The following is a 26971-nucleotide window of genomic DNA, read 5'->3' as shown; positions in this document are numbered from 1 at the left end:
CACTACAGAGATGGCCCTTTCCAGATGCTGGCAGCTGGTAGGATTGGGGACCCACTAGGAAGTAGAAGTAAGAAAGTCAGAGATTGATACAGGGTCTGAAGTCAAGGAAATGGGTAGGTCACCTAGGGGCTCTTAGAGAGCAATAAAAGCCAGCTGGGAAGCTGGGAAGTGCTGTGGATATCGCTCTATATAAATAAAACACTGGCCAGTGACCAGGCAGGAAGCATAAGTGGGACAAGGAGAGAGGAGAATTGAGGGAACAGGAAGAAGGAGGGGGAGCCACTGCCAGCCACTGCCAGGACAAGCAACATGTTAAGACGCTGGTAAGCCACAAGCGACGTGGCAAGGTATAGATTTATAGAAATGGGTTAATTTAAGATATAAGAACAGTTAGCAAGAAGCCTGCCATGGCCATACAGTTTATAAGTAATATAAGCATCTGAGTGATTATTTTATACTTGGATTGTGGGACTGCGGGGCTTGGTGGATCCTGGAGAGAAGCCCTCCAGCAACAGGGAAGCTTAGACGTATTCAGCTTGAAGGGTCTGTGGACTAGCCATGCAAATGAAGTTCAGGAGACTCAATTCAGCTACTGCAACGGTTAAAGTCAAGGGATTTTAAGTGAGCAGGAGGATGCAATACAAGAGAACAGCAACAACGAAAAGGGTAGACTGAGGGAATGTTTATGCTAAAGATGTCATAACAGGATAGAGGCAGCATTGCCTGAGTCCAAAATGCCAAAGACCCCAGGATCACAGAGGTGAGACAGCCATACTGTAAGGCAATGGGATGGGACTAGCTCTGGGGAGAGACCCTCCAACTTGGCAATCAGGAACTGGCTGCTACTCTGACAAGCACCTGCAGCAGGGACAGCATTCTCTCCTGGAGGACTTGTCAGCATAGGGACTGCATAAAACCGCTGAAGAGGAGAAATATTAGGTAAGGACAGGGATGGTCTGGCTACCTGTTCAGGATGAAGAGAAGAGATCAGAGTAGGAGAGATGCAAATCAGCATGGTGATGTGAGGTTCATTTTATTATTTGCTATGTCTACCTTTTTCATCAGAGCTTTATTCCAATCTTAAATTTAGATCAACTACAACTACAGCCCCATTATTGTCTTAGAAAGCATGTATTGCAGAACACTGTCTGTTAGGCATGGGATGGCCCTCTAGAGCGTGCAGCATCACTGATTACTCACATTCTACTACTGGGTCTATTAACTTTCCGTCTTTCTGTAGTGGAGTAGGGGGAAGACACACACACACACACACACACACACACACACACACACACACACACCACCCCCCAGCCCCGGCTTCAGAAGTTATCTATGCAATTAATGATCGCTGGGAGTGACAAACTGTTCTTTGTGGTTTACATATAAGTTGCTTATACTTCTGTAGGCACTCCTCACCTACATTCCTGTAAGAAAGTCCAATTAAACTCATCACTTTACAAAGCTAGACTTGAGTAGAATCATTTTTTTGGTCTGTTGTTGATACTCTATGTTGGATGAATGGATGTTTGTTTACCTCTCCCAGGAAAAGCTAGGCAAAAGCATAGCATGCCTTTTGTAACTAAAAGGGTGTATCAGTATTAAATAAGTACTACTAAAGTTTAGAGACATGATTCTAATTTTGAGTATAGTTATAGTTTTGCTTATCTTTGATTTTTCTAAAAATTACACTAGTAATTGAATCAACAAAAAATATTTTGTATCTTGCACATAACTTTTCTCCATGTGGGCTGGTCTCTGCACGTGTATATGTACTATGGATCCTTTGCATATATCTGCACTTTGCAAACCACCACGAGACAGTCTTCACAGGGAAGGACAAGTGTCCAATGGGGTCAAGGTGCTGCAAAGAAGCAAAAAAGCCTGAAATTTGGAACTGTTCATCAGCCATCAGCGGTCTCTCTGTATTTGTCAAAACGTAAAGAGATTTTCAAGGGCCAACAATATATTTTACAAGCAGACTTCTCCTTGGCTGTGATATATTTTTTAGTGAGGGTAGGATGGAGTTTTTAGTAGATTAATACATGAAAAGGGAAAAAGGGTGGATGAAGGCCCTTTGAGGACGCCTGACGTGGAGTGATGCAAGTGTAAGTGGGGACTTCAGGGCATTTATATGGCGTTGAGAGGAAGAGATTGATGATGCAATGATTAAAACTGATACCTGGCAGAGCTGCATCCCAGAGCTGGCCAGGGGAGTACAATTCGAAGCACAGCAGAGCTGGCCATGCAGATGTCTAAGGACACAAGCTCTACCTGGGAGAGGGGTGGTGAGTGCAGTTGCTGGCCAAATATGAAAAGAGTTGGGGTAGAACCCATGTTTCCCTTCCATCCCCAGAAGGCAGTGCTTTACATACATTAGGATAAGCCAGAGAGAACAACTAATTTTGCATTTCATAAGTGGTTGAAATATTGGCTGTTTCAGGTGGTTACATCTCAACTGGCTCATTTAATACTCACAGCTATTCTATTAAGGTTCATATTTGACAGATAAAGAGACAAGTAACAAGACAGGTTAATTATCCAATAAGGAAAGCCAGAGCTGGAATTGAACCCCATTCCATAGGCTCAGAGTCAGTACCATTAGGCTTTATGGAACTTTATTTAACCACTTAAGTGATCACAGAACAGGGTATGTGAAAGAGGAAAGGGTACTGCGGAAAATGCAAGAAGACTGTTGGGAATCTGTTCTGGGGGTTAACCAACTCTGCTCCTACATGACACATAATTGCAAAGTTGAGCCTTTTCACACTGCTGCGTTCTGAAAACATACATACAAGTAACATACAGAATGAGCAGGCTAGTTTTTAAAATGTATTTAGCTTGTGCATGTGCGTGTGTGTGTGTAAAACAACAATTAATGATAAAAGAGGCCATAAATTTGAAAGAGAGCAAGGGGAGATACATGGGAGAGTTTGGAGGGAGGAAAGGAAAGGGGAAAATGTTGCAGTTATAATCTCAAAAATAAAAGAAATAATTTTTAAATCATCAAGTTTAAGGTGATTTCATAGGCTTCTTTTTTATTTTATTTGAGAACTCTGAAAATTCCCCTTGGACTCTCCATAAGAGGATAGACGGGAGAGGAGACAAAAGCTGAGGTGTGTGGGTGACAGCATCAGGTCTCCCGCACCAGCTGACTCTGTTGCGAAGTGTTTTATCATTTGAAAATTCTAATGAATACAGTTGTGGCAAATTGCACCCCTTAAACAAAGAGATGTTTTACTTGCCATCTTTTTCTGGTACATGCACAAATAAATTTCTGTTTATCCACAACACTTAGAAAACAACCATACCTCACTGGTGTCTGTTCAGCTTAGGCTTGGGAGCAAACATCCTGTTTGCTCAGTGACCACAATAAACAAGGCAGGCAGCCTTTCTGCCATACCTGAGGTCATCGGTATAGCCATTTCAAGCAGATTTTTCATCATGATAAATCACCTACATGGGAACGGTACACCTGGGAGATGCACAGCTTTTACCCTTTGCTGCTTTAAGGACACACTGCAGCCAGGAAACCTTCGGACAGAATTCCATGCTCCGTGATTCACAAAATGGAAATCTGGCATTCTATGCCAATGACACTTCCTTCTGTGGCAGTACAAGCAGCAAAAATCCATATGCCATCCACTTCAGATCTAGTCACGCCACACCAACGGGTATGTCAACTAGAAATGAGGAACATGGGGACCAGAGCCCATCAGGGGAACCGACTGCCTTCAGCTCTGTCTAGATACAAATTGCATCCTATGGGGGTCTTCCTGCCTTATGCCACACTTGGAATAATGCAATTTCCCCCTAATTTAATAGAACTTTGGAAGCAAATGTAAAACACGGTGGCAATTTTTATGATGAGTTCAACATGCTCCTGTCTGTCATCTGTGAAGCCCAATCCTCACACTCACATTCTTGGGTCTGCTTGGGTAGCAGCAGTCCCCTAAAAGGGATAGATAGCCAGAAGCTGTGTTTGTCCTCTGCACTGGAACATCTCTTGACAGCCATCATGGGAAAGGATAAATGTTATTATTGACATTATTTCCCCTCTATGGCCTGAAACCATGACAAACGGGAGACCAGAGGATTCCCTGATTGCCAAGGTGTGTGGGTTAAGCATGACTAACAGTGCTATAATAAATGAGTGGAGTTGGAAAATGAAAGAGGAGTTCCAACTGTGCTACTTAAAAAAGAGAAACTGAGTTTATTTTGCAGTGGTTCAATTTCTCTGAAGCTTTTCATCACTTTACATAAAGCTACACTGGGAGGGAAATGATTATTACTGCAACTTTAATTAAGCAACAAATGGCAAAATTATTTTCTGAGTCTCTCAAGGTATTGATATCTGAAGAAGGAATTTGATGTATAGATTTAGAAGGATTTACTGGTAGAGCTTATTGACATCTTAGGCATGATGGGTTATTTTGTTTGTTGGCTTACTTGGTTTTATTTTTTGATGAAGTGTCCAGGCTGACTTCAGACTTGCTGGCTTTGCACTCTGGATCTTCCTGCTGCTGCATCTACATTGCTGGGATTGTGGCATGTGCTACCATGTCTAACTAAGACAATTCTTTAGTCAGCAGAACTGTAAAACATTTAGTACCTTTTTGCCGAGCAACAGTAGCCATTCTATATTAAAATGATGCAAATCAATTCAACTTTCAGCCAGAAGGACCATTTTAAATGATTAGTCAGATATTTCTGGCCATTCATTCAGGATTTAACCCAAATTAATTGAGTAGATACTTACAAAGCATCTAGAGAATATTGAGATATGAAAGTTCTGCATCCAATAGTACATCATGTAATTTGGGAAGTTAAGATTTATAATTAAATGGCTACTATAGAGTTAGAAGGTATTTTCCAACAAAAATTTTGAATTCTGCATTGTGGAGGCAGAGGTGCAAAGTTTCATATTGAATTGAAAGGGAGATGGTAACTATCACACTGAGGTGGCACTTGTACAGACTCCTAAAGGATAAGTAGACTCTCACCAGGCAGATGGAAGAAGACGTTTCTGGCAGAGAGAATGGAGATGAGCTAACGCAGAGAGATAAAAGTGTTGCAGCCCATACAAGAAACGGTGGGCATTTGGGATGTGCTGGCAGCCCAGGAAAGGAAAGTGGAGAGTGAAAACACAAGGTAAAGGCAGAACAAGTATGTTACCATGAAATTTTCTGAGCCAGGCAACAGACAGCAACAGGAAGATTAGAAGCAGGAATAATGTGGTCAGATCTGTGTTAGGAAACATTTGTAGAGTAAGGAGTTTTCAAAGATAGACACTAAGTAACAGTAAGTGTAACAGTTGGTATCTTAGTTATTGCCATACAGATGCTGTGTAACAAGCAATCTCAAAAGTTAAGAAGTGATTCTTTTACTCACAGGTCTGTAGGTCAGCTGAGATGACATTTTTGGTCATGCCTCTAATTCTGAGGGTTGACTACAGAAAAGTGCACCCCATATGGCTTAGTCTGGGGCTTATTCTGAGACAGGAGCAGCCACCCACAGTACTCAGTTCTCACTATGATAGCAGAGGTAGAAAGGCCTGACATAGAACAACCAAGACTCTACTTACTTCACATCTATGCACATCCCGTTGATGCAAGAAAGCCATCCGATCAAGTCAAAGGGGAATATGGCAAAGAATTGTAACTGTCCCCAAGCAGGAAGGACTGTGACTAACCATCGATTGACCACATATGGGGTGAGAAAAGAAAAATATGAATCAAGGCAACAATGAAAGGATAGAGGGTCATACAATAATTGGCTTGTGATGGGTATTGAACAGAGAGATAAGTCCTTAAGTCTTCAAAGAGAACATCCCTGGCCTTTGTGGCCTAAGAGAGCAGAAATGATCTTGTTCTATCATTTCCATATTCTGGTGCCCAACCTGGTATTGACATAAAGATTTATGGAAAGAACAGCTTGTGTTAAAAATAGGCTCTATTAGCCAAGATGTGGCCATGCTGTTTGTATAGTGGTTGTGAGATAATTTTGAATGTCTTTTAAAGCCCAGGCATGGTGCAAGAATCTTAAGAATATAGATAAGCCGGGCGGTGGTGGCGCACGCCTTTAATCCCAGCACTCGGGAGGCAGAGCCAGGCGGATCTCTGTGAGTTTGAGGCCAGCCTGGGCTACCAAGTGAGTTCCAGGAAAGGCACAAAGCTACACAGAGAAACCCTGTCTCGAAAAAAAAAAAAAAAAAAAAAAAAAAAAAAAAAAAAAGAATATAGATAATTCAAAGTTCTGCTCTCAGGAAACTTGAAAATTAATAGTTCACTGCTATATGTTATAAAAAATAGGAATTCACAGGGACAGAGTAGGGTAATAGACACCCCACTGCCATATGTTGTAGAAAATAGGAATTCATAGGATAGAGCAGGGTGGTGGCCCCCCAGGGACACCTGAGTGAATTGTTGTTAGTAACAGCCATGGGCTTCAGAACTTCCCTGAAGAAGATGATAGCCCAACTGGGGAAATGAAATGGAGCCCACTACCTCTTTAATTATCTCCTTCCACCTAGATTCACTAAGGACCACCTCCTTGTAACTTTACAGTCAGCAAAACACAGGCAACAAAAGAGCAAGAAGGAAGAGGACTAGTAAACAAACAACAATTAGGAGCCAGTGGCTCTCAAATTCATGTTTTTATGTTCATTTTTCTCCCTTCGACACCTGCTACAAAAGAGCTACAGGAACTACCAATAAATTTTGTTCCCTTTGCCCTGTTTCTGCTTCTCAGCCTCTGTTCCTGTTTCTGGTCTCTTGACTCAGAGGCCTAGCTCTCTATGACTGGTAACAGGAGACAGGCTGTATGTGGACTAAATCAGGCTGATCAAAAAATTATTTATTTTATATGTATGTGTATTTTCCCTGAATGTATGCCTGGGCACCATGTATATACCTGGTGCCCATGAAGGCCAGAAGAGAACATCTGCTCCCCTAGAACTGGACTGGAGTCATAGAGTGTTGTGAGCTAACATATGGGTTCTAGGAATTGAACCTAGATCCTCTGGAAAAGCAGCCAGTGCGCACTACTACTGAGCCACCTCTCCAGCCCTAGATTTGGCATTTTTGTTGATAGCATCTAGAGATCTCACTTTCGGGGTTTTCTCACTTCTCACAGCTCTTGTTTTGCATAGTTTGCAAATGACTTCCGGTCACTATCTTTCATTCTGACTCTGGTGAGTTAAACAACAAATGGTTCCCATAGGTTCCGGTATTTGAACACCTAGAGTCCTCAGTTTGTGGTGCTGTTTGGAGAGGGTGTGGACCCTTTGGAATTACAGCCTTGCTGGGGGAAGGGCATCACTGGGGGTGGGCTTTGAGGGCTTGGAGCTTCACCTCACTTCCGGTTTGTGACAGGTACTCTTGGTTGCCAATTTGATTACATCTGGAATCAACTAAAACCCAAACAGCTAGTCACACTTAGGAGGGTTTGTTTGTTTGCTTGCTTGCTTTTTTAATTGGATCACTTGAGATGGAAAGACCCACCCTAAAGCTCAACTACACCTTCTGGTAGCAGTCCATGTGAAAGACATGAAGGAAGATTTTGCTTTCTGTCTGCTTGTCTTCATTCTTGTCAGCAGATACATCTACCCTGATCCCGAACCATTCCTTCACTGGTGTCAGAACCTACTCCTTCACAATTCCAGCATAGACTGAAGAACAGCAGGACCTCCCTGGGACTCCAATCCTGGACTGGGACTGCTGAGAAATCTAGTCTCATGGACTGAACAACTACCAGAACCCTGGCCCTTCTGTCAGGAGACAGCCACTGTTGAACAAGCTGGACCACTGTCAGGAGACAGCCACTGTTGAACAAGCTGGACCACAGCCTGTGAGACAGTCTAATATACACACGCGCACGCACGCCATTCTGAACACTAAGGAAAGTTGTTTGGTTATGTTATTTATCACAGCAGCAGAGCAGTAACTAATACAGACTCTTTATCTCATCCTATGTCCCTTCTTTGCTCTCAGTCCCCTACCCATCACACTTTCAGGTGACAATTGTGAGCAACCACATGACATAGATGTGATCTTCTCTCTGCTGTACTCCCTACAACTGCATTTTTAATCTTCCATTAAACATAATTTACTTTGCAATTATAAGATAAATATTTTTTGATCAATGAGGACTTATGTTTTATGAGATATCAGCACCTAATGGCACCCTTCCTGGCTAAGCAACTCCGATTCCTGTCTGCCCTTTAATTTAAAATGCTTTCATCTCATTATGCCTTATTTAAAATGTGAGTGATTTCCTGTTAATTGGACATATACTAATAAAATGGTTTCTCTGCCATTATCAAATCTCTCATATAATCCACAATGGAGTCTGGAATTCAGGTCACAGGAACTTGTTAAGCACTCACAGAGAGCCCCAAAGCACAGTTAATAGAAGGGAAAGGAGATTCAGAAGCGGCTGGATAGTTATGTAAAGCAGTCAGCTCCGTGAGTAGTGATTACTCTCCTGCTAAGGGATGGTCTGTAATTGAACCAAGGGACTGATGGATAGCACTGCTGTCCAGCAAAACCTGCTGATTGTTTCCTTCTCACAGTTACCAAAACTTGACAGAGCAACAAAGGTTATACAGGCTTGCGAAAGACTTCAGAAGTGAGAACTCTATGTCTGCCCAGCTTAGATTACAAAGGGATACCCTCTGAATATATCAGCATTGTCAGGCTTATCTAGAATTATTTGTGAAACTCATGAATTTTATACTACACATGTTCAGTGGTAGACAAAGTCCAGAAGGCAAAACACATTAGCCATGAGTTCAGCAGACTACGGTTATAGCTAGCATTCAAACACATGTTAATCAACCTAACCATTTTTACTGCAAGTATATATGAACGAGAGCCACACTATGAATTCTTGGAGGACTCTGGGTCTCCCCATATTCTCATTTGTAAGTGTGGAAGCAGCTGTATGCAGGTGCAGGACACCTGGAAAAGGTTGTCTCTAGGTCCTTCACGAATGAGGCATGCTCCCTATGAAGCTGGAACCATGTCCAGGAATGTTCTATTCAGGAAGTGCTCTGTCCAAGTGAGAGGTTGTCCACTCTTCCTGAAAATGTTTGTAGTTAAAATTCTATGGCATATGGTCTCCCACTTCCATATGACTATTGCCTGGTACTGGCTCCCATCCCAAACTAAGATACACAGATCATCTACCTGGCACCACAAGAGTACAACGATATCCCGAGAGGCAGAGAATGTTCTTGCTCCGATCTCACAGAAATCTGAAGCCCAAAACGCTGAGTCCCTTCCACAAGGTCATCCAGGTACAAAAAAAGGAGACCTGAGGTTTTTAGTCACTGTTTTGTCCAGCACTGAGTCACCTGCAGTGCATTTGGAGTGAGGTGGAAAAAGGAAGACCCTCAATATCAGGAACATGAAGAGAAAGCTCCTTCACTTGGGAATGTGTTCCCACTGGGCTCAAATTCCCTTCACAACTAAGCCCATATTTCAGTGGTTCTCTCTATAAAGGCAGGAGAGAACATAGATTATTGATACTTGAAAAATCTATCTTGGGTACAAATATTCAATACTCAGTATTTCTGTAATTACAATTTCAGGAAAAAAGGTAATTAAGGAAGGAAAATGATCTAAACAGTCTAGCAGGGGTGTAATGCAAAAACAGCTCCACGCTGCAGTCGCCTGACTGACTCAGGCAGCCTTAGGTTAGCTGCTATCAACACATTTCGGTTTTATAAAGCAAATACACTATAGTCTATTTCAACAAATGCTTTGTACAAAACCAAAGTTAGCAAAGTCACTCCTGATCTTTCCTGCTGTCCCCAAAATAATGTAATTGTGACTGATGAGGACAGTCTAATAAAAAGGTGGCAAAGTCCATAACAAAGCCCAACACTATCTTAAATTAACAGCTGAAAAAATACAAGCCCAGGAATCCATTTACCACTATTCAACGGGAAACATTAAAGGAAAACAATACATCTCTTCATACAATGCATTTGGTTCTAGAGGAGGTCTGCCTGCCTGCACTGCAAACCCAGAAACCTATTGTGGCAGATGAGAAGGCTTTTGAATAAATACTTGTTAATAGCCTAGACAGTTAAAATAATACATAATCTCATTGCATGACATGAGGGTTCTTTAAAAGACGTCTCCTCTACTTAAATATTCATGTTTCAATTAAAATGTACACCTACTTTTATTAGCCACACCAGGTCCAGTTCAGATCAATAACAGCAGCACTAGATGGAATTCTAATGAAGATAAACAACTCTGAGTCCTCCCAGCTCCCCCTGGGCACTGACACACAAAGCTTCCTTTCATGACTTGCTGCAAGATATTTTACAGTCACCTGCCTCATGCAAATGAGGAGGTTCATGTTTATTCATGATGCGAGTTACAGACCACCTTTCATTCCATAGGCTGGCTCAGTGAACCTAAAGAGCGCCTTTCGCCCAGCTATGGAGCTGAGCATGCCTAGGAAGAGGACATCTGAATATGCAACTGTCTTTGGCAAAGCACACTCTGAAAGTCAGTAAGCCAAGAGCAATGCAAAAAGCAAGAATTCCCCTTTCGAGCACAGGCATTTGCTGGCTCTAATATTTTAAACACCACCCCATTTTATGCCACGCCATAATCGGCTAGAGGTTGGTTATTTTCTGTGGATCCTCCTCCGGGGATTTCTCAGAATGCTTCCTTCTGGTCCATTCTCCAATTCTTCTGAATTGGGATTTTCTCCCATTGACACAGATGAAGCTCACAGCTTGGCCATAGGCAGCTGCTTTGCTGGGCCTGGGTTGTCCCAGAGCAGTCTGATGTTCTAAGTATCCACAGTTTTTCCTCTGTGAGCCCAAGATTCCAAGAGTGCCTAGTTTATTTTGCTGTTGGATCAAGTTCCAAAATAGCCCTGTTACTCCACAGTAAGGGCACTTTTAAAATTGTCACTTCCATTTTGGTACACTGACACATGCAAAGTCATGTAATCTTGGTGTGTAATGTTAACTTTGACAGGGCCACCAATGCCATAAAGACAGATAGTTGATGGTCCCTAGGATGGCTTAACCATCACCAAATATGCCTGGCCAAGTAGTCAATTGTTGGAGAGGCCTCAGTTCTCACCAACTGTTAAGGACACAAGATTCCTGACATGCTAATTTTCTAATAGGCTGCCATGATGTTGTGCTAACATGGAAAACCAAGGCCGCTCATAAAGTTGCTGGAAAACAGGTTGCTAACACTAGCATATGTTTATTTTTGTCACTGTTAGAAGGTAAGCATTTCAGCTCAGAATTTAATGTAAGGCTCAGGAACATCTTCACCATCCACTATCATTTTAACACAATATACTTAAAAAGACTTTTAAAAAAGCTGCTTACTCATGTTTCACAGAAGATTTATCTTATGATTTCTAAAAAATAGAAATAAAAAAGCCATGTTGCATCTGCATATGAATTAATTTCCTTAAAGTATTTTTATGTTTATTACTTCAATTACTATAACATCACCATAGGAAATGATGAGATACCATCTCCATTTTTAAAATTTTTGTTAATTTTCAGGCATAGAATTCTTAAGTAGCTAAATGACACACAGCCATATACTCTATTAATGCAGGTAATCTGTATTACTTGGAGATATGTGGGCATATATTACATACAGAATTTCCATTGATACAAATCACCTTTTGTGATCAACTCTAGTATGAACCAACTCCATGGGTTCACTGGTCTATGGTCCAACTGCCCGCTGGGATAAGGGGCCCCCAAGTGCTTCAAATGTACCCAAGGTTGAGCAACACTGCCACATAGACCGATATTCCACATGCAAACCCTTGTTAGGATGTTTAAAATGCAACAATAATAACCCACAAAGGCATGAAATAATATCCTTGTGCCCAAAACATCAAAACTGAAGTCTTCTCGTGGTGGTTGGGCCGCTTGTGTGGGGAGGTCACTGGTGGCAGTTAGCTCTTCCCTGATGCCCATAAAAATGAATGACGCAAGCTCGAAAATATTGGTAATAAAAGGCAAAAACACAGAATACAAACTCAATGGCCTGAATCAATGGATTATTCTGTAGACTGCTATATTGAGAAAGTGAAAGTACTTCTCAAAGCATAAATATTTTAATCACTCTCCAATTCTACTTCTCTTACATAAATAAGAAAAATGTTCCATCTGCTGCTTCTCAAGCCTGAAGGAGCAGTAGACAGCTGCTTATCCAAAAACCCTCTTCAAGTAGTGGCATTAGCTAATGGCCATTAACTAGCATATTCCAGATAGCTTCAGACCAAAGTTCAAGCCAGGAGGGTAGCAGAAGCTATTCCTGCCTCTGATAGAACATGGCATATGTGATGTGTTGGCAAAATTAAAAATTTGAATTAAGGACCTAGAGGTATGCAATTCAATCTGCCTTTCCTGCTGTGTACAAACTGACCAGAGACTGAGATAGTATCCAAAACAGTTCAAAAGCAATTGTGATTCATGTTGGGTTCTTTTAAAATATTTCTGAATTCAAATTTGGACAGTCTTGAGAACATGAAATCATTTAAATCTACCAGCAACTCTGAGCCCACATTTGTTCCTAAATTCAATCTCCTCTGGTACCAAGTTAATAACAAGAAGAAAAGTGAACTGATTTCAATTTCAGCACTTCTCTCTCTTTCCATTTATTATTGAGTAAAGCAGCCCAGTGGCTGATAGGCAGGAAGCAGGAAGAAAAGAAATAAAAAAACGAGAAAGACTGACTTCAAATTGCAGCAGTGGCTGTCACAGAGCATGCTCCCAATGTCTTTCTCTTTTTCTTCCTTCCTTTCTCTCTCCCTTTCTCTCCCTCTCTGCCCCTCTCCCTCACCCCTGTCTCCTTTTCTATAATAAAAAGTTTACTACAGGCAGAACCCAGACATAAAAGAAATGGGACACAAACATATCTGTGTTTGAGCAGCTGCCAGCAGAACTCTCAAATTATGTCTACCAGTAAAAATAACAAGCAAAAAAGCTTATCTATCAACATTACATTAAAAATTGTCATTAACACTTAAAGATCAAATATAGACATGAATAAAATATGGACTATTATGGGCAGAAAAATGCTCTCCAAGGATGCTCATGTTTTAATCTCCAAGACTTGTAACTGTGCTGCATGGCAAAGTGTGATTTAGATTATAGGTAGAACTAAGGTTGCTTTCGGGTAACCTTAAGACAGGCATATTATTATCCTCAATTATCCAAATTCCATACAATCCAGAGGTTCTTAAAAGATGACCTTAGAGAGATGGGATGGCATCAGAGGGGACTGGATCCACAGCTGTTGGCTTTAGAGAGGGAGAAACAGGATGCAAACCAAGGAATACAGCAGCCTCTGGAAGCGAAACAATGGGAGGCAACCAATTCTCTTGAACTGCCCGACAGAAACAGCTCTGCCTAAGCTGTGACTGTGGCCCAAAGAGACAGTTAGCTTTGAATTATAGAACAGTCAGGTAAGACATTTGCATTGCTCAAACTACTAATTCTGTAGTCATGCGTTGCAGTAGCAATAGAGAGTGAATACATAAGCTACTTACTATTCCAGTCTATTTATTTCAATAGATCCATGCATGTATTTATATATCTATCTTTGATATGCTTTTCTAAAATAAGCAGGGGAAAAAGCAGACTATTACTGAAAATTAAAATGCCTTGTCTTTCCCATGCTTGACCCTTCTCTGACACTCATTCTTGAACCAATGTTAACATACATCACGGACAGGAGGAGTGAGTGTCCCAACATATAATGCTGAGCCTCAATGGCTGTCCCCCACAGCATATGAAGAGTCACACTGAACCAGGGCAGAGTGGCCACAGCCACTTTGAAAGGCTATTGATTTAAGTCTTTTTCAAATGCGGAAGGCCTTCTTTCTCTGGGATGATTTGCACCTGAATGGCAAAGTCTCTCATAATCAAGTGAAGCACACTGAGGAGGCTGTGGCTATGATTGCAAGTGAATTAATGGCTCTTTTCCGCCCCAATCCTCTCTGAATGATGCCTGCTCAGGCAGTGCTGTTCAGATGCACAGGGACTCTAAACTGCAACGTGCAGATCAGTGCTCGATGTGGGGCACATTGGCATGGCCGGATTTCAGTGATTTCAGCAACCAGTCCCAGGAACAAAGGAAAGATGGTAGACACCACAGAGGAAAATGCTCTAAGTGTGGGTGAGGTGACTATGCCCAGGAAGATGGGCAGGTCAGTGCCTGACCAAGGATTCAGCTCCTTTCCTGCTTTTTCTTTCTTTTCAACCTGTAGTGGTTCAAGATGACACAAAGCAGACCTTGTAAACAAAAGACAATGGATGTGACATACATTCCGAGAGAAGGCAACAGGGAGGCAAATGCGGTTGTAATTTAGATATTATACATGCAACAAGGCTACAGAAGTGGGGCACCAAATTCTTAGCCTCTTAAAGACAGTGACAATCTAGTACCAGGAGAGTGGGCTTGGGTAATGGGCCAGACCCTTATTTAGAAGCACGTTACAAGTGGTATAGGCCAACCTATACCTACACAGACCCCCAAAGTTATCATAATTAGCTATGGCATCACTATTAGACATGTCTGCTGAAGAATAAAGATGCTCTTTCTCTCTAAAAGCAGGGATTCTGCTCCTAACTCCTCTGAGGTGACCACGAAATTTCGATGAACATTCTGACACCTGTGGAAATGGAAAAGTCATTTTCTTGAAAGTAATGCCAGCGTAAGAGCAGACAAGTGCTGGCGAGACGGCCCAGCAGGTAAAGGCATCTGCCCCCAAGCCTAAGGACACGAGTTCAAGCCCTGAAACCAACACGGTGAAAGGAAAGAACTGACTCCTGCAAGTTGTCCTCTGTGTGTGTTACACACACCCCTCCACACGCCCCAACACACACTAAAAACATTTAAAAGTCCCACAACATCTTCATTTGCATAATCAAATACTTACTCTAAACCAAGAAACATGTACATGTAACCCTGTTTCCTGAGAGAGAGAGAGCAACCTTCATTTTAGCAGTAATTCTTATTTAGACATAGAAGATGACAGATGATCTTAAGACCTTCACACTACACAGAGATGCCAATTAGCCAGACTTTGTCTTCCTGGTTGTATTGGCTCTGTTCTTGTCTTCAATATAGGCTGAAGGATGACACCTTCCCTAATAACTTTACACCAGTGATGAGGCATTCTGTATGACATCATTCGCATCAAGCTCTGCCACCCATGTTACCTTGTTGAAGTCTTCAGAAGTGGCTCTCATTTCCTTCCATGTTTTGTTCAGGAGCTGGATACAAATGCAGAAAAACTCCTCAAAGGATCTGTCATGGGTGAAGAACATCGGGTGGAAATCATTGCAGGTCTCACTCGCTGGAGGAAACAGAAGGGAACAAAGGCAGACATTTTAATACAATAGAATGGGAAGTCAAACCCACATTAGGTGACCACAGAGACAAAGAGACATACCTTGGATTACATGGCCATGGAGAAAAGTACTTTTGAAAAGGCACCAAAGGACAGCTCCCACCCTTAAAAGCTTAAGGCCACAGGGTCAGAACTATTCTTAGGCACATATTTTGGCTGTAAAATGTCAGTTGCTAATTCACCCTGGGATGTGACCCTGAAGGCTTTGTTCCAGGAGTGCTGGGACAGGTGACCTTTGAGAGACTATTCCAACTATTTTCTGAGGCACAATGCCTCTATCACCCTAATAGAATAATAGGCAGAAGATGGGCTTCCCTGGATATACAATTAATTCCAACTTTGAAAATAGCATCTATGATTATTTCTCCAGGGGGCATTTTTTTCTCTCTTATGGCAGTGAGCAGGGACTATTCGTGATCATTCACCATCTGATGCCACTGACCATTTAACTTTACAGGCCAGGCACAGATGGCTGGAGGTCAAAGCAACCCAAATGCTCTGAATGCTGCAACATCCAGTTCTCACAGACAATCAGGAAATTAGCTAAGACTCTTTCCAAGCCCAACTATAGTGAGCTTCCTTGGAAAATAACCAGGTCAGCCACCTCCCTCTTTCCCCTGAGACCAGCACTCCAGCCCCCTTTCACATCTCTGCAATCTTTCAACATTGCACTTTTATAGTCCTTAAAAAAAAGATTTATTTTTTTAATGTGTCTGAATGTTTCACCTGTGTGTATGTGAGTGTCCTGTATATGAGTGTCTGGTGCCCACAAAAGTCAGGGGAGGAAGCTAGATGTGGAACTGGAATTGTAAGCTGCCATGTGAATGCTAGGAACATAACCCAGGCCCTTATCAAGAGCAATAAACACTCCTAACCACTGAGCCATCTCTCGAACCCCCAATAGTCATTTTATAAATGTGACAACTTGTTTGATCATTGAAGAATCTTAGTACCTGTGTTATGAAGGAGGATGTTCTAGAGCTCAGGGAACTCAGCTCTTTGACCAGCCCCACCAAAAAAAAATCCAAGATTTAAACACACACACACACACACACACACACACACACACACACACACACACACACACACCAACTATAATGAGTGTGCTATTATACACACAGTGAATGTCCATACTTCTATTTTATTGGAATCACTTCAAATGTTGACTAATCTTCAAGACCCAGGATGGTAGAAGTTTAGGCTTTGGAAGTCCAGGAAGGGAGAGACTGGGAAGGTCAAGAGTAGAGCTCACTGTAGAGACCTTCTCCCGAGGAGAGCCATGCTGCTTGCCATGCATATGAACATCCACTTCACTTCTGCTACAACACCGTTCTGGTATAGGCCCCCAGCTAGTGAACCCTAGAGCTCCTGCAGTATGTTCTGCTCTGGCACAGTTGTTATATGCCAACCATATCCATCCACAGGACTTATGAATATACTGTTTCTTTATAGCTGCCCATCTCAAGCAGCAGCAAATGGGTGTGTATTTGTACAGCTCACCCCTTCTGAAAGGGCAACTTGATATAAAGATATGCAAAGGTCACTGTCTACCAGGCAGCATACGGACAGAGGCTACCTGCAATGCAGTCATGCAGAAAGGATCTAGAAGCAAAGATTTCAATACATGTCCAGTCCATGCCAAGCAGGGGAAGTTCACTTGCATTTCTTAGCCTGTATTATCTTAACTAAAATGCAGAAATGAAATTCACTCTGCTTTGTTTCTAGGCTTTAGAGAGGATCACATGTCATAACTCATTTAAAAACTGCCTTGGCAAAGATAGACGTTAACATAAACATGGAGAGAGGTACTGGACATGACAACAAGCCTCGGATGCCAGCACACTGTTCCAAAGACTTTCCTCTGTTTCCTTGTCAAGTTTGTTCACATCCCAGCAATGAAAAGCAAGAACACAAAAGTAAAGTTATTTAACCCCAGAGAGGCTCCAGCAAATGTGAAGCTTTGACCTGAGACACAGAGCTATTTAGGGAGTGTGGAGCACCAATACAGTCGGACTGTGCAGCTTGCTGCCCTGAGCAATGGGCCAGTCGTCAGTCTCACTTTCATGAACCCTGGAGCCCATGAAATTTACAAGTCTACAGAAGCAACTTAAGATGCCATTACCATCCAAGAACTCATTATTAATCACATTATCACAGTATCATTTTTGGACCTAGTATGATTATATGTGTACTTTATGCCCTAGTTAAATTTTTATAGTATTACTGGAGCCGAGACAGCTCCAAAACCCACGAGCCCTGTTTTTACATGGGTGGAAAGAGAGGGAAGGAAGCTCATAATAATAAGCAGTATTTATTAGCTCTACATTATGTGCCAGGCTCCACAGGCACTATCTTTATAACAACCAGGAAGGTGGGCATTATGGGTATCTTCATTTTATATCTGAGGAAGGTAAAAGTTGTAGAAATGAAGCCTTCATCGTGAGCTTTTTTTAGGTGGCCCTATGTAAGCATTTGAAACCTACAATTTAGCTGACCTAGCAGTAGGCTTCCAGCCTCCACTGACATCAAGAACACAGGGAATTTCCCAGTAGCTGCTGCTCAGAAAATTAATTTCTCCCTGCAATTTCCTGGACCTCCTGTACCCTTCCTTCAACAAGAACTGAGATCTTGACCTGCAGTGCGATGGGGCTCCTAGAAAATGCACAGTTAGTGCCTGCTGGTTGAGAACAGATGGCTTTGTGATCATAGCTCTACAGCCAGCAATTCTACCACTGTGGGCCACACACAGGGCAGTGGTTTTGTCTAAGTTATAGTCACTTATTGACAAGCACCCGGGAGGTGTATTAGTCCCTTTTTTCCTTTCCATTGTTTCTGTTTTGAAAGAGAAAAAAATAGATTTAGAAAGATGAGATGACTTTCCAAGTTGCATGGTGTCTTAGTTACTTTTCCATTGCCATGACAAAACACAATAACCAAGTAAGAGTTGAATGGGGGCTTACAGTTTCAGAGAGTAAGTCTATGACCATCAAGGCAGGAGCACGACAGCAGGCAGGCAAGCATGGTGCTGGAGCAGCCTAGAGCTTACTTACATCCTGATATGCAAATTGGAGTGGAGGAGAGCCAACTGGGCATGTCTTGGGCTTTTGAAACTTCAGTGGCATACCTCCTCCAATAAGGCCACACTTTCTAATTCTTCCCAAATAGTTCTAGCAACTGAGGACTAAGCATTCAAATATATGAGTGTATGGGGTCCATTCTCATTCAGACCACTATATATGGATCACAAATGGTGTAGGATTAAAACTTGGGTAGAAATGACTCCAAGGCCTATCCCTGCTGCTCTATTGTGCTCTAAATCCTTAGTTGTGTTTGTTGGTTAACTGCCTCTGTTGAACCTCCCAAATATAAATCTAAAGCAATAACCTTTTATTCATCATATATTTACAAAGCAAAATCTTGCAAGGGGTCAGCTTAAAATGCTTAAAGCACATCACAGGACTATGATTCCTCTGCTTTTGTCCTGCTACTCATGGTCCAAGAAGAGTTTGGGTTACCAGGAACACAGTTTTCTGAGCCTTCCCTCCCTTTTCTTTGAGTCTGGGTTAAGTTTCATCTTGACCATGGGTACCAAGAAAATCAAGCTAGTTCCAAGCTTCTGTTGCATACAACAACCTCTACCACATACTAAGTTACCCCCAGATCACCCAGTCACCAACAAAGGTCCCACTGGATGAATTCATGTGATTGATATATTTCAAGAACTTCATAACTTCAGGTCCATGTAAACAGAAACCCAATTTTGATCTTGATAACAATACAGGCAGGTATAAAATATAATTTTCAGCTTCTCTTTTAACTAAGAGAAGTCACATGCACAAATCATAACCAGTGATAGAAAAGTAGAAATTGCTCAGTAGTTTCCAGGAAAGGTCCTTGAAGGGGAAGGCTTGATTAGCTCATCCTCCTTTACTCCTGCCTTTCTACTTTAACCCCTTCATACTCGGAATGTAAGATGATGACTGTAGTTCCCATGACCACTTTGTCAGCCTAAAAATGAGGGCTGTACCCTAGATAGTTAGAAAAAGCTCTTGGTGCCACTGTGGAGATAGCGTAACAACCTCAATTCATCCTCTAGAATTTTGTGCTTAAATCACTGTTTTGGGGTTTTGGATTTTTGTTGTTGTTGTTTTGTTTTATTTGACTATGCTTAGACACATAATTATTGATGTGGAAAGTTAAAGTTCAGGCAGCCCACAGCTAGTAACTTAAGAAAACAAATGCCTAAGATTATGTGGCAGTTGTAAGAGGAGGCAGTAAGAGACAAGGGCTATGGTCAAACATATTTGTGTGCAAACATCGAATTTGATGTAGTCTTACATGCTGCATATCCTTAGATGATTAAAGTCCTGGAGCCTGTTACATCAACTGTGAAATATAATCCTATGATGTTCAAAAGCATTAAATCAAATCATTTCTATCAAGTACATGGTGAAGAACTTGGTGCATGTTCCTTACTATTCCATCGTCACCAGTGACACTGCATAGCCACATAGAAACAATGCTAGAGATGAGAAAGGAAGAAGACTCTAAGGAGCACGCCTTGGAGTCCAACAGCTATGGAGGGAATGGAGTCAATCACTCTTACTGATTGTGTTAAAAACCTGTGGGAGTACTGAGATCTCAAGGGGAAATTTCACATGTACAGGGAACATGGCTGGAAACTCTTAACTGAGATTTTCCGATTTAGAGATCCTCCCACCATCTACACTCCACACACAGAAACCTGAGGAATAATGGAGTTAAGTGCCCTGCAGTGGAGGGCCATGAAGAGAAGCCAGTGTTTTCAGACCATCCTTGAAAGGACTACCTTGCCATCAGCCTACGCTCCTGTTTTGTCTTATTCTGTTTTGTTTGGGGTGGGGTCCCTCAACATTCCTCAGGATAGTCTTCCACTCATGGCCTTCTTAACTTAGTCTCCTGGGAATACAAGGGTGGGCCATCATGCACAGTTCATCCTATGATTCTTCAAGACTTGCCCCTTTCACTGAGGAGTAGGCAGACAACAGATCAGGGGCAAGTTAGTCTTTCACATGACATACAAGAAACAATTAGAAGACTTCTATGGGCTTTTTAAGGATCTTCCAACACTAAAAAGAAATTAGTTAGTAGTAGAGTTTTTTTCTCTAAAACTTTAAAAATACAGACATTCAGGATCTGTCGTTGTTTACTTTCTATTGATGTAGATAAACACCACGACCAAAAATAACTCAGGGGAGGAAAGGGTTTACTTCATTTTACAGGTTACAGTCCATCATTGAGGAAAGCCAAAGCAGAAGTTCAAGGCAGGAGCCTGAAGCAGAAACCACACAACACTGCTTACTGGTTTGCTATCTGGCTTGCTTCTTACACAAACAAAATCCACCTGCCTAAGGACGCTGCTGCTCACAGTGGGCTGGGCCCTTCTACATTAAATTGCAATCAATGGAATGTCCCCACAGACATGTCCACAGGCCAATCCTGATGGAGGCAATTCTTCAGTTAAGATTCATTTTTTCCCCTGGTGTGTCACATGGCCAAGGAGATAAGCTATCACAGAATCCATTCGAATCATCTGATATACTTGAAGGTAGTAGGTGTCAGAAAGATAAAGTGGTACATCCAAGACTCCGTGGTAACAGAAGGACCACAAAGATGCTTGAAGTTAAAACTACTGAGGTCCAAATCCTAGCTCTATCACCTGGGTTACACAGGAAAGTCTTTTCATGACCTATCTCACGGTCTTCTCATATGCAGCACTAAAGAAAATTTTATCAGGTAACAGAGAGGATGAGAATAGTAACCACAGAGTAAGCTCAGTGTAGTTTGGGTCAAGAGGATTACCAAGACCATCAGTCATGGTGTAGATATCCAGGGCTACCCACTTAAATAGGAAAGTTTGTGGATGATCGCAAAGAAGGACTAGGTCTCAAGTAAAGTCTTCAATTCAGAGATTTAAAAAAAACATTATATGGAGGGTGAGTTTATTATTGTCTTTTACAGAAAAACAGCAAGGCTTATTGAAGAAAAAAGCTGAAGTAACAGGCAATGATTTTATAAATGAAATTTAGAGAGAAGCATTCAATGAGACAAAAATAGTAAGACATTTTAAAAGCCAAATTGTTCTTAAGCACACTATTTTTAACTCAGTGAGATTCCACTTTATACAGGAGAATTGACTCATTGGTCGACTTGGAATATAAAGATATTTTCAGGGTTAAGTTAGAATGTTAATTTGCCGACATCTAATTCATTTATAAGTAGTTGTAATCCACACATGTAAGTTCTGACAATAAAGTAAGAGTGTGACACACTTAGGTAGCACTTTGCCTGCAACATTTTCATCCTATTTGCTATTGCTGTAAGAAAATACTGGAGACTGGATGCTCTGTATAGAAAAGATGTTTATGCCACTCACAGTTTTGAGGGTCCAAGAACATTGTGCCCTATGGCCTTTTGGCTACATGACAGATGAAAAAATTAAGGGACTGTTTGTGAGAAAGAGAGATTACATCATAGGACAAGAAGTCAAATTTGCTTTTGCAAAACCCTATTCACATGGAAGAACTCACTCTAAGCAACCAGCAATAATCCTAACCACAAAAATGCCCCCAGTGGCTAACTAGCCTCCATTTCTTCAAAGTTCCACTTAGTAGAGTAATAATGGTGTCTAAGCCTTCAGTATAAGAACTCCTAGAATACAGAAGTCATCCAAAGCAGCAGCACCTGCCAAAGTAAATGTGTTCTTATTTTCTACTAGATAATAGGAGATAAGACCCATATTGTCCTGAGGTTCTCAGAAAAGAATGGCCTCTGCACTGTAGTGAATATTCTATGAGCAAGAAGAACTGGTTCTAAAAATGCCCTGCAGCCTTGCAACCTCGAAACCCTCATCAGAGTTCCCTTCTTACCTATACATGAGATAGGCAACACTCTTGCTCTCACTACCCCCCCAACATGCACAAAGCATGCATGCTTGTACACATGCACACACATATTCATGTGCACATAAGATTGTGCATTTTTTCTGTTTTTACTCTCTAAGGCTCATAAAAAGTTAAAAGGACTTAGAGACTGTGTCTTCACTCAATCTCATAGTTTCTATCAATTCCTTTGGAGACAGAATGACCACACATTCCATCTGTACATTTTACTTATAGTGTTAAGGCATCAAAGTGACATTTACTGGCTAAGCTTAATGTTTTCTGTGCTAGTATTTATTCTTCATAAGAAAATTGTTAGTTTTTTTATACCTTGTCATTTGAGCTAATGTAGACCATTATATAAGAAAATTAGCTAACTAAAGATGAGATGACAAGTTGACACTGGCAAGCAGAGACCAATTTTGCTCTTTCATGGTAATTTTCTCAGACACATGTACGTTTTAAGACACTAAAAAGCTCTCCATGACCTGAGTTATGCAAAGAGAGTTTTTGGACTCATTTGCAACAACTGGGAGACATGGGCTTGAGAAGCACTGGGAAAATTATACTATTTCTACCACGACATTGTGAGCCATTTGACTAGCAATGATCTTTGAAAATGTGCACTTTGAAAGATTAATAAATAGAGCTAACACATATGGCATTTTGCTGTAAATTTATGAATTACAAGGAAGAGGAGATAAGTCATATACACTCAAAAGACTTTAATTCATGACAATTGCCAGAGCAATCATAAAATGTCAGTAGCTATCCACGGCACAGAGACTCACATTAGGACTCTCTGTGGTTCTATTATAAGTCCAGATTACACATTTATGAATTCTCAGATGCAAATGCATATATATATATATATGTATATATATATATATATATATATATATATATATATATATATATATATATATCTGCAGGAAAATCATCTTGTTGTCCCCTAGTAGACCTTGGCCTTTCTAATTTTAGACCTGGTATTCCTTAACTGTTTGATTTTGCAGAGTGACACTGGGATGATGCTCAAAGTTCAGAACCGTTGGTAGTAGGAGAGGTGAGGAGAGGAGAGCCAGGTCAAGGAACTTGTAGTTTCCTCATTTTCATAAATTCAGCCAATATAGAAGCCACCTCCTCTACCCCTGCTATTTCAGACAGAATCAGGGGCTTTAAACTTTGTCAGCACGTCACAGCTCCTGAAGTTGACTTTAATAGAACTCTAGGTATTCCTTTTTACCATCCACCAAGCCTAAAAATAGCATGAAATCTACAATGAATAGACAGACACAGTAGTGAATCCAAGACTTCACACTGTTGGCTTTCCCTCCAGGCCTTTCTTTAGGTCCTGGAGAAAAAAAGAAAAGAAATACTAAACCAGGGTTAGTGCTGAAAATCAAGACACACAGCACAGCAAGACACCCACTTTACCAAAAGTCTACTGAGGCCGTGTCTCAGGCATGGAGACTGATTTGATTAAAAAAGACCAGAGGGACTGCGGGAGGTGGGTCGAGGTGCCAATCCTGGGATCACCACAGAATAGCAACATGACCTTGAGTGTCCTATGGCTGTGCTGGACCCTAATTTTCTCACTAAAATAAAAAGACATCTTTGATCTCACTGAGTCATTAGGATTAGAGATAAATGTAAAGTGATTCATATGTTATCAAGTATAAGTATTACAAAGATACACATAAGTATTAGTTATTACCAGTTTCAATAAAGCAATTAATGTATATAGCTCGAATGGCAAATTCTGAAGACCCCAAACCATCAAATACAAAGACTTATAAAACCAGAGTAATTATGTGAAGATATTATTAGTACATGGATAGAAAAATAAAAAGATGGAAAAGAACTGGGCCTCCAGTAAGAATCCTGCATATCCACTCACTGAATTCAGGACACGAAAGGGGCGGGAGAGAAAAAGGGGGGACATCTACCATGTATTAAGTGCTCTGCACATGTTAACCCCATAAAAACATACACACATATGAATGTGGCACTTTTTTTTTTTAAACTAAAATACCTTAGGTTTAAGTTGTGGTGGAGTCTTACTGAGTGAACTTCCTACCACTTAGCCCTGGTTCTTCTGTTAAGCCATAAGACAACATTGACAAGGTCATCTTGTGAGCTATTTAGCCAAAAGCAAATATAGAGAACTTCCAGTAAATGAAGATTTCTGATAACAGGAGTGAAGTAGCCCCTGGGAGTCTGCTTATAATTATAAAATGATCATGCTGATAGGGCTCTCTCCTTTCCTTTGTCCTCCAACTTAGATCAAGAAAAGTAGGAAACAGAATCGGATCCCTGGTACCTCATCTGTTGGGGGAAAAACGCATCATTTCTGGAGTCACTTACAGATGTGAGACTGCAAATTTTTGGCCCAAGGAGAAAAGGGGGTACAGGGAACGCATTTACTGGAGAGGAGAATCAATTGTTTGGTTTTACAATACCCACTGGAGTGCAGCATTCCTGGCCTGCTAAATACAAGCTACCTGGCTTTGGGAATCAGAGAGAAGTTTAATTCTATGGGTCAAGGTGGACCTTAGTTGGTCTGTAGAGGTGGTTCTGGATATTACCATTTGAATAAGTATACTACAGCCTGCCCTACCTGGTCCAACAGGACAAAATTTAGAGGTTGGAGGAATGTGGTCCATTTTTCCTACCTAACTGCTTACTGGAGGACATGTCAGCTCAATTTCCTCTGCCAAGGACTGGGTCTGACATATCAACTCTTCACTTCTCAGTCCCTGAGACAGAGACCAAATAATATTACCAGTTTTATTGGGTTTCCTATTACCACATGGCACATGCTAGGGCTGTTTGGCCTCCAATGATTCTACCAATTAATTCCTCATAATAAACCTCATAAATATTTGTATATTCATGAATACATACAAGTTTTCTAATGAGGAATTATCTATATCTGTATCTCTTATTGGTACCCCCCCCCATGGAGGAAAGTGAAATAGAGTGACAGATTAATAAAAATGTTCTAGTCGGGTGGTAAACAGTCCAAGGCAGCCGGGGGGGGGGGAGCACATTCAAAAAGGAGCTTCAGTATACCCTCTTTAAGCATTATTTGAGGAAATTTATCAGGAAAAATGGCACATTACGCATTACAAGACTGCCAGAGAAGCTGGCAGAATAACTCAGTGATAAGAGTACTTGTTGCTCTTGCAGAGGACCAGAGGACCTCTGCTCAATCCTCAGTACCGGTGTTGTGGGCCACAACCAGCTGTAATTCCCAGGCACTCAAATGGTGTGCATTTATACACATAACATATCTAAAATAATTTTTTAAAAAGAGATTGTCACAGATCAAATTTGGCATGGCTATAAATAATTACCTATCTCACCATGCAAGATGGGCACTTAAGGATTACAGTGGGTTAGAGGTTGATTGAAATGCAGCTAGGATGTATCACATTGACTGTATGTATCGTGTAGGGCCAACCTGAGACCTAGATCACCCTGACCTGAAGCGCATGGCATTAATCTGAGGAGCAGAAAAAACAGGTGAAAAATATGTAATTCTGACTAGGATACATGTGCATTTAAGGACTGTGACAGATCAAGGGTCACTCTTCTTCTTCTTCTTCTTCTTCTTCTTCTTATTATTATTATTATTATTATTAACTTTTAAAAATTTATTTTACATACCAACCACAGTTTCTTCTCCCTCCTCTCCTCTCATTCCCTCCCCCGACCCTGCCTCCTTTCTACACCCCACTTCCACTCCTCAGAAAGGGGCTCCCATGGGAGCCAACAACGCATTGGCCTATCAAGTTGAGGTAGGACTAAGCTCCTCCCCACTGCATCAAGGCTGAGAGAGGCATCCCACTATAGGAAATAGGTTCCAAAAAAGCCAGCTCATGCACAAGGCTCACTCTTAACATTGTCAGTCAATGCCTCCCCTGACACGATCTAACAGTGACCACCTATAGGTGTCACTAACTGAAATACGAAAGCCTCAGGATACAGCCAACTACATTTCACCTCATACTGCCACTTGTAACTTTTTTCTGACCAGTGAGTAAGCACTTAATACCAATCACAACTGATATTTCTTTATCAAACAACCCCCCTCCCCCACCCTCTTTGTGCCTCCATGGGCTCAGCTCTTGGTTTTCCTGTGTGAAGCCCCCTGTGTTAGTTCCCTTCTTGAGAAGAGCACTTTGCTATAGGCACGTCGCCCCGAACCTTCCATAGACTTCATCTTCTGCACGTGCTGGAGTCCCTTCTGGTGATGAGCCTATGAGACACAGGACTGTGATTTAGTCATGTCTGGTCTCTTCATGGCTCCCACCCGCTCAGCCTTTCAGAAACACACAACCCCTTCTCTTGGCTCCCATTCTCCTTGTGCCTCCAGCTTCATATTCTGCTTCTCTGCGGTTTTTATTATGCCACTCTTCATTTTACAGGACAAGAAGCATATCCCCTAGCAGTTTTGGTGCAGTCAACCCCATCACAGCCCTCCTGCGGTGGGCCAGCAGACAGAAGGGGACTTGCTCAGGAAAGTGCCACATCGCATACACCTCTACCTGATGCCTTAAAATAGTCCATCCTCCAAAATGACCCAGTGCCTGTCTACCCAGCCTTGACTTTCTTAGATGTTCTCTTAAAAG

The 26971-nt window shown here is 41.5% G+C and overlaps 1 protein-coding gene across 9 annotated transcripts in view; it reads right to left on the bottom strand.

Moving 5' to 3' along the window:
* Nucleotides 1–26971, bottom strand: part of Elmo1 (engulfment and cell motility 1) — a 539516-nt gene that overhangs the window by 147340 nt on the left and 365205 nt on the right. For all 9 annotated transcript variants that reach the window (XM_076572972.1, XM_042278256.2, XM_016007341.3 and 6 more), the window contains one exon: nucleotides 15227–15363. In XM_076572972.1, the coding sequence (XP_076429087.1) occupies nucleotides 15227–15363 (137 nt within the window). The remainder of the gene's footprint in view (nucleotides 1–15226; nucleotides 15364–26971) is intronic.

The sequence above is a fragment of the Peromyscus maniculatus genome, chromosome 5, assembly GCF_049852395.1.
Source record: "Peromyscus maniculatus bairdii isolate BWxNUB_F1_BW_parent chromosome 5, HU_Pman_BW_mat_3.1, whole genome shotgun sequence".
In the NCBI taxonomy this organism is placed as follows: Eukaryota; Metazoa; Chordata; class Mammalia; order Rodentia; family Cricetidae; genus Peromyscus; species Peromyscus maniculatus.
This window is presented reverse-complemented; position numbering and strand designations above follow the sequence as displayed.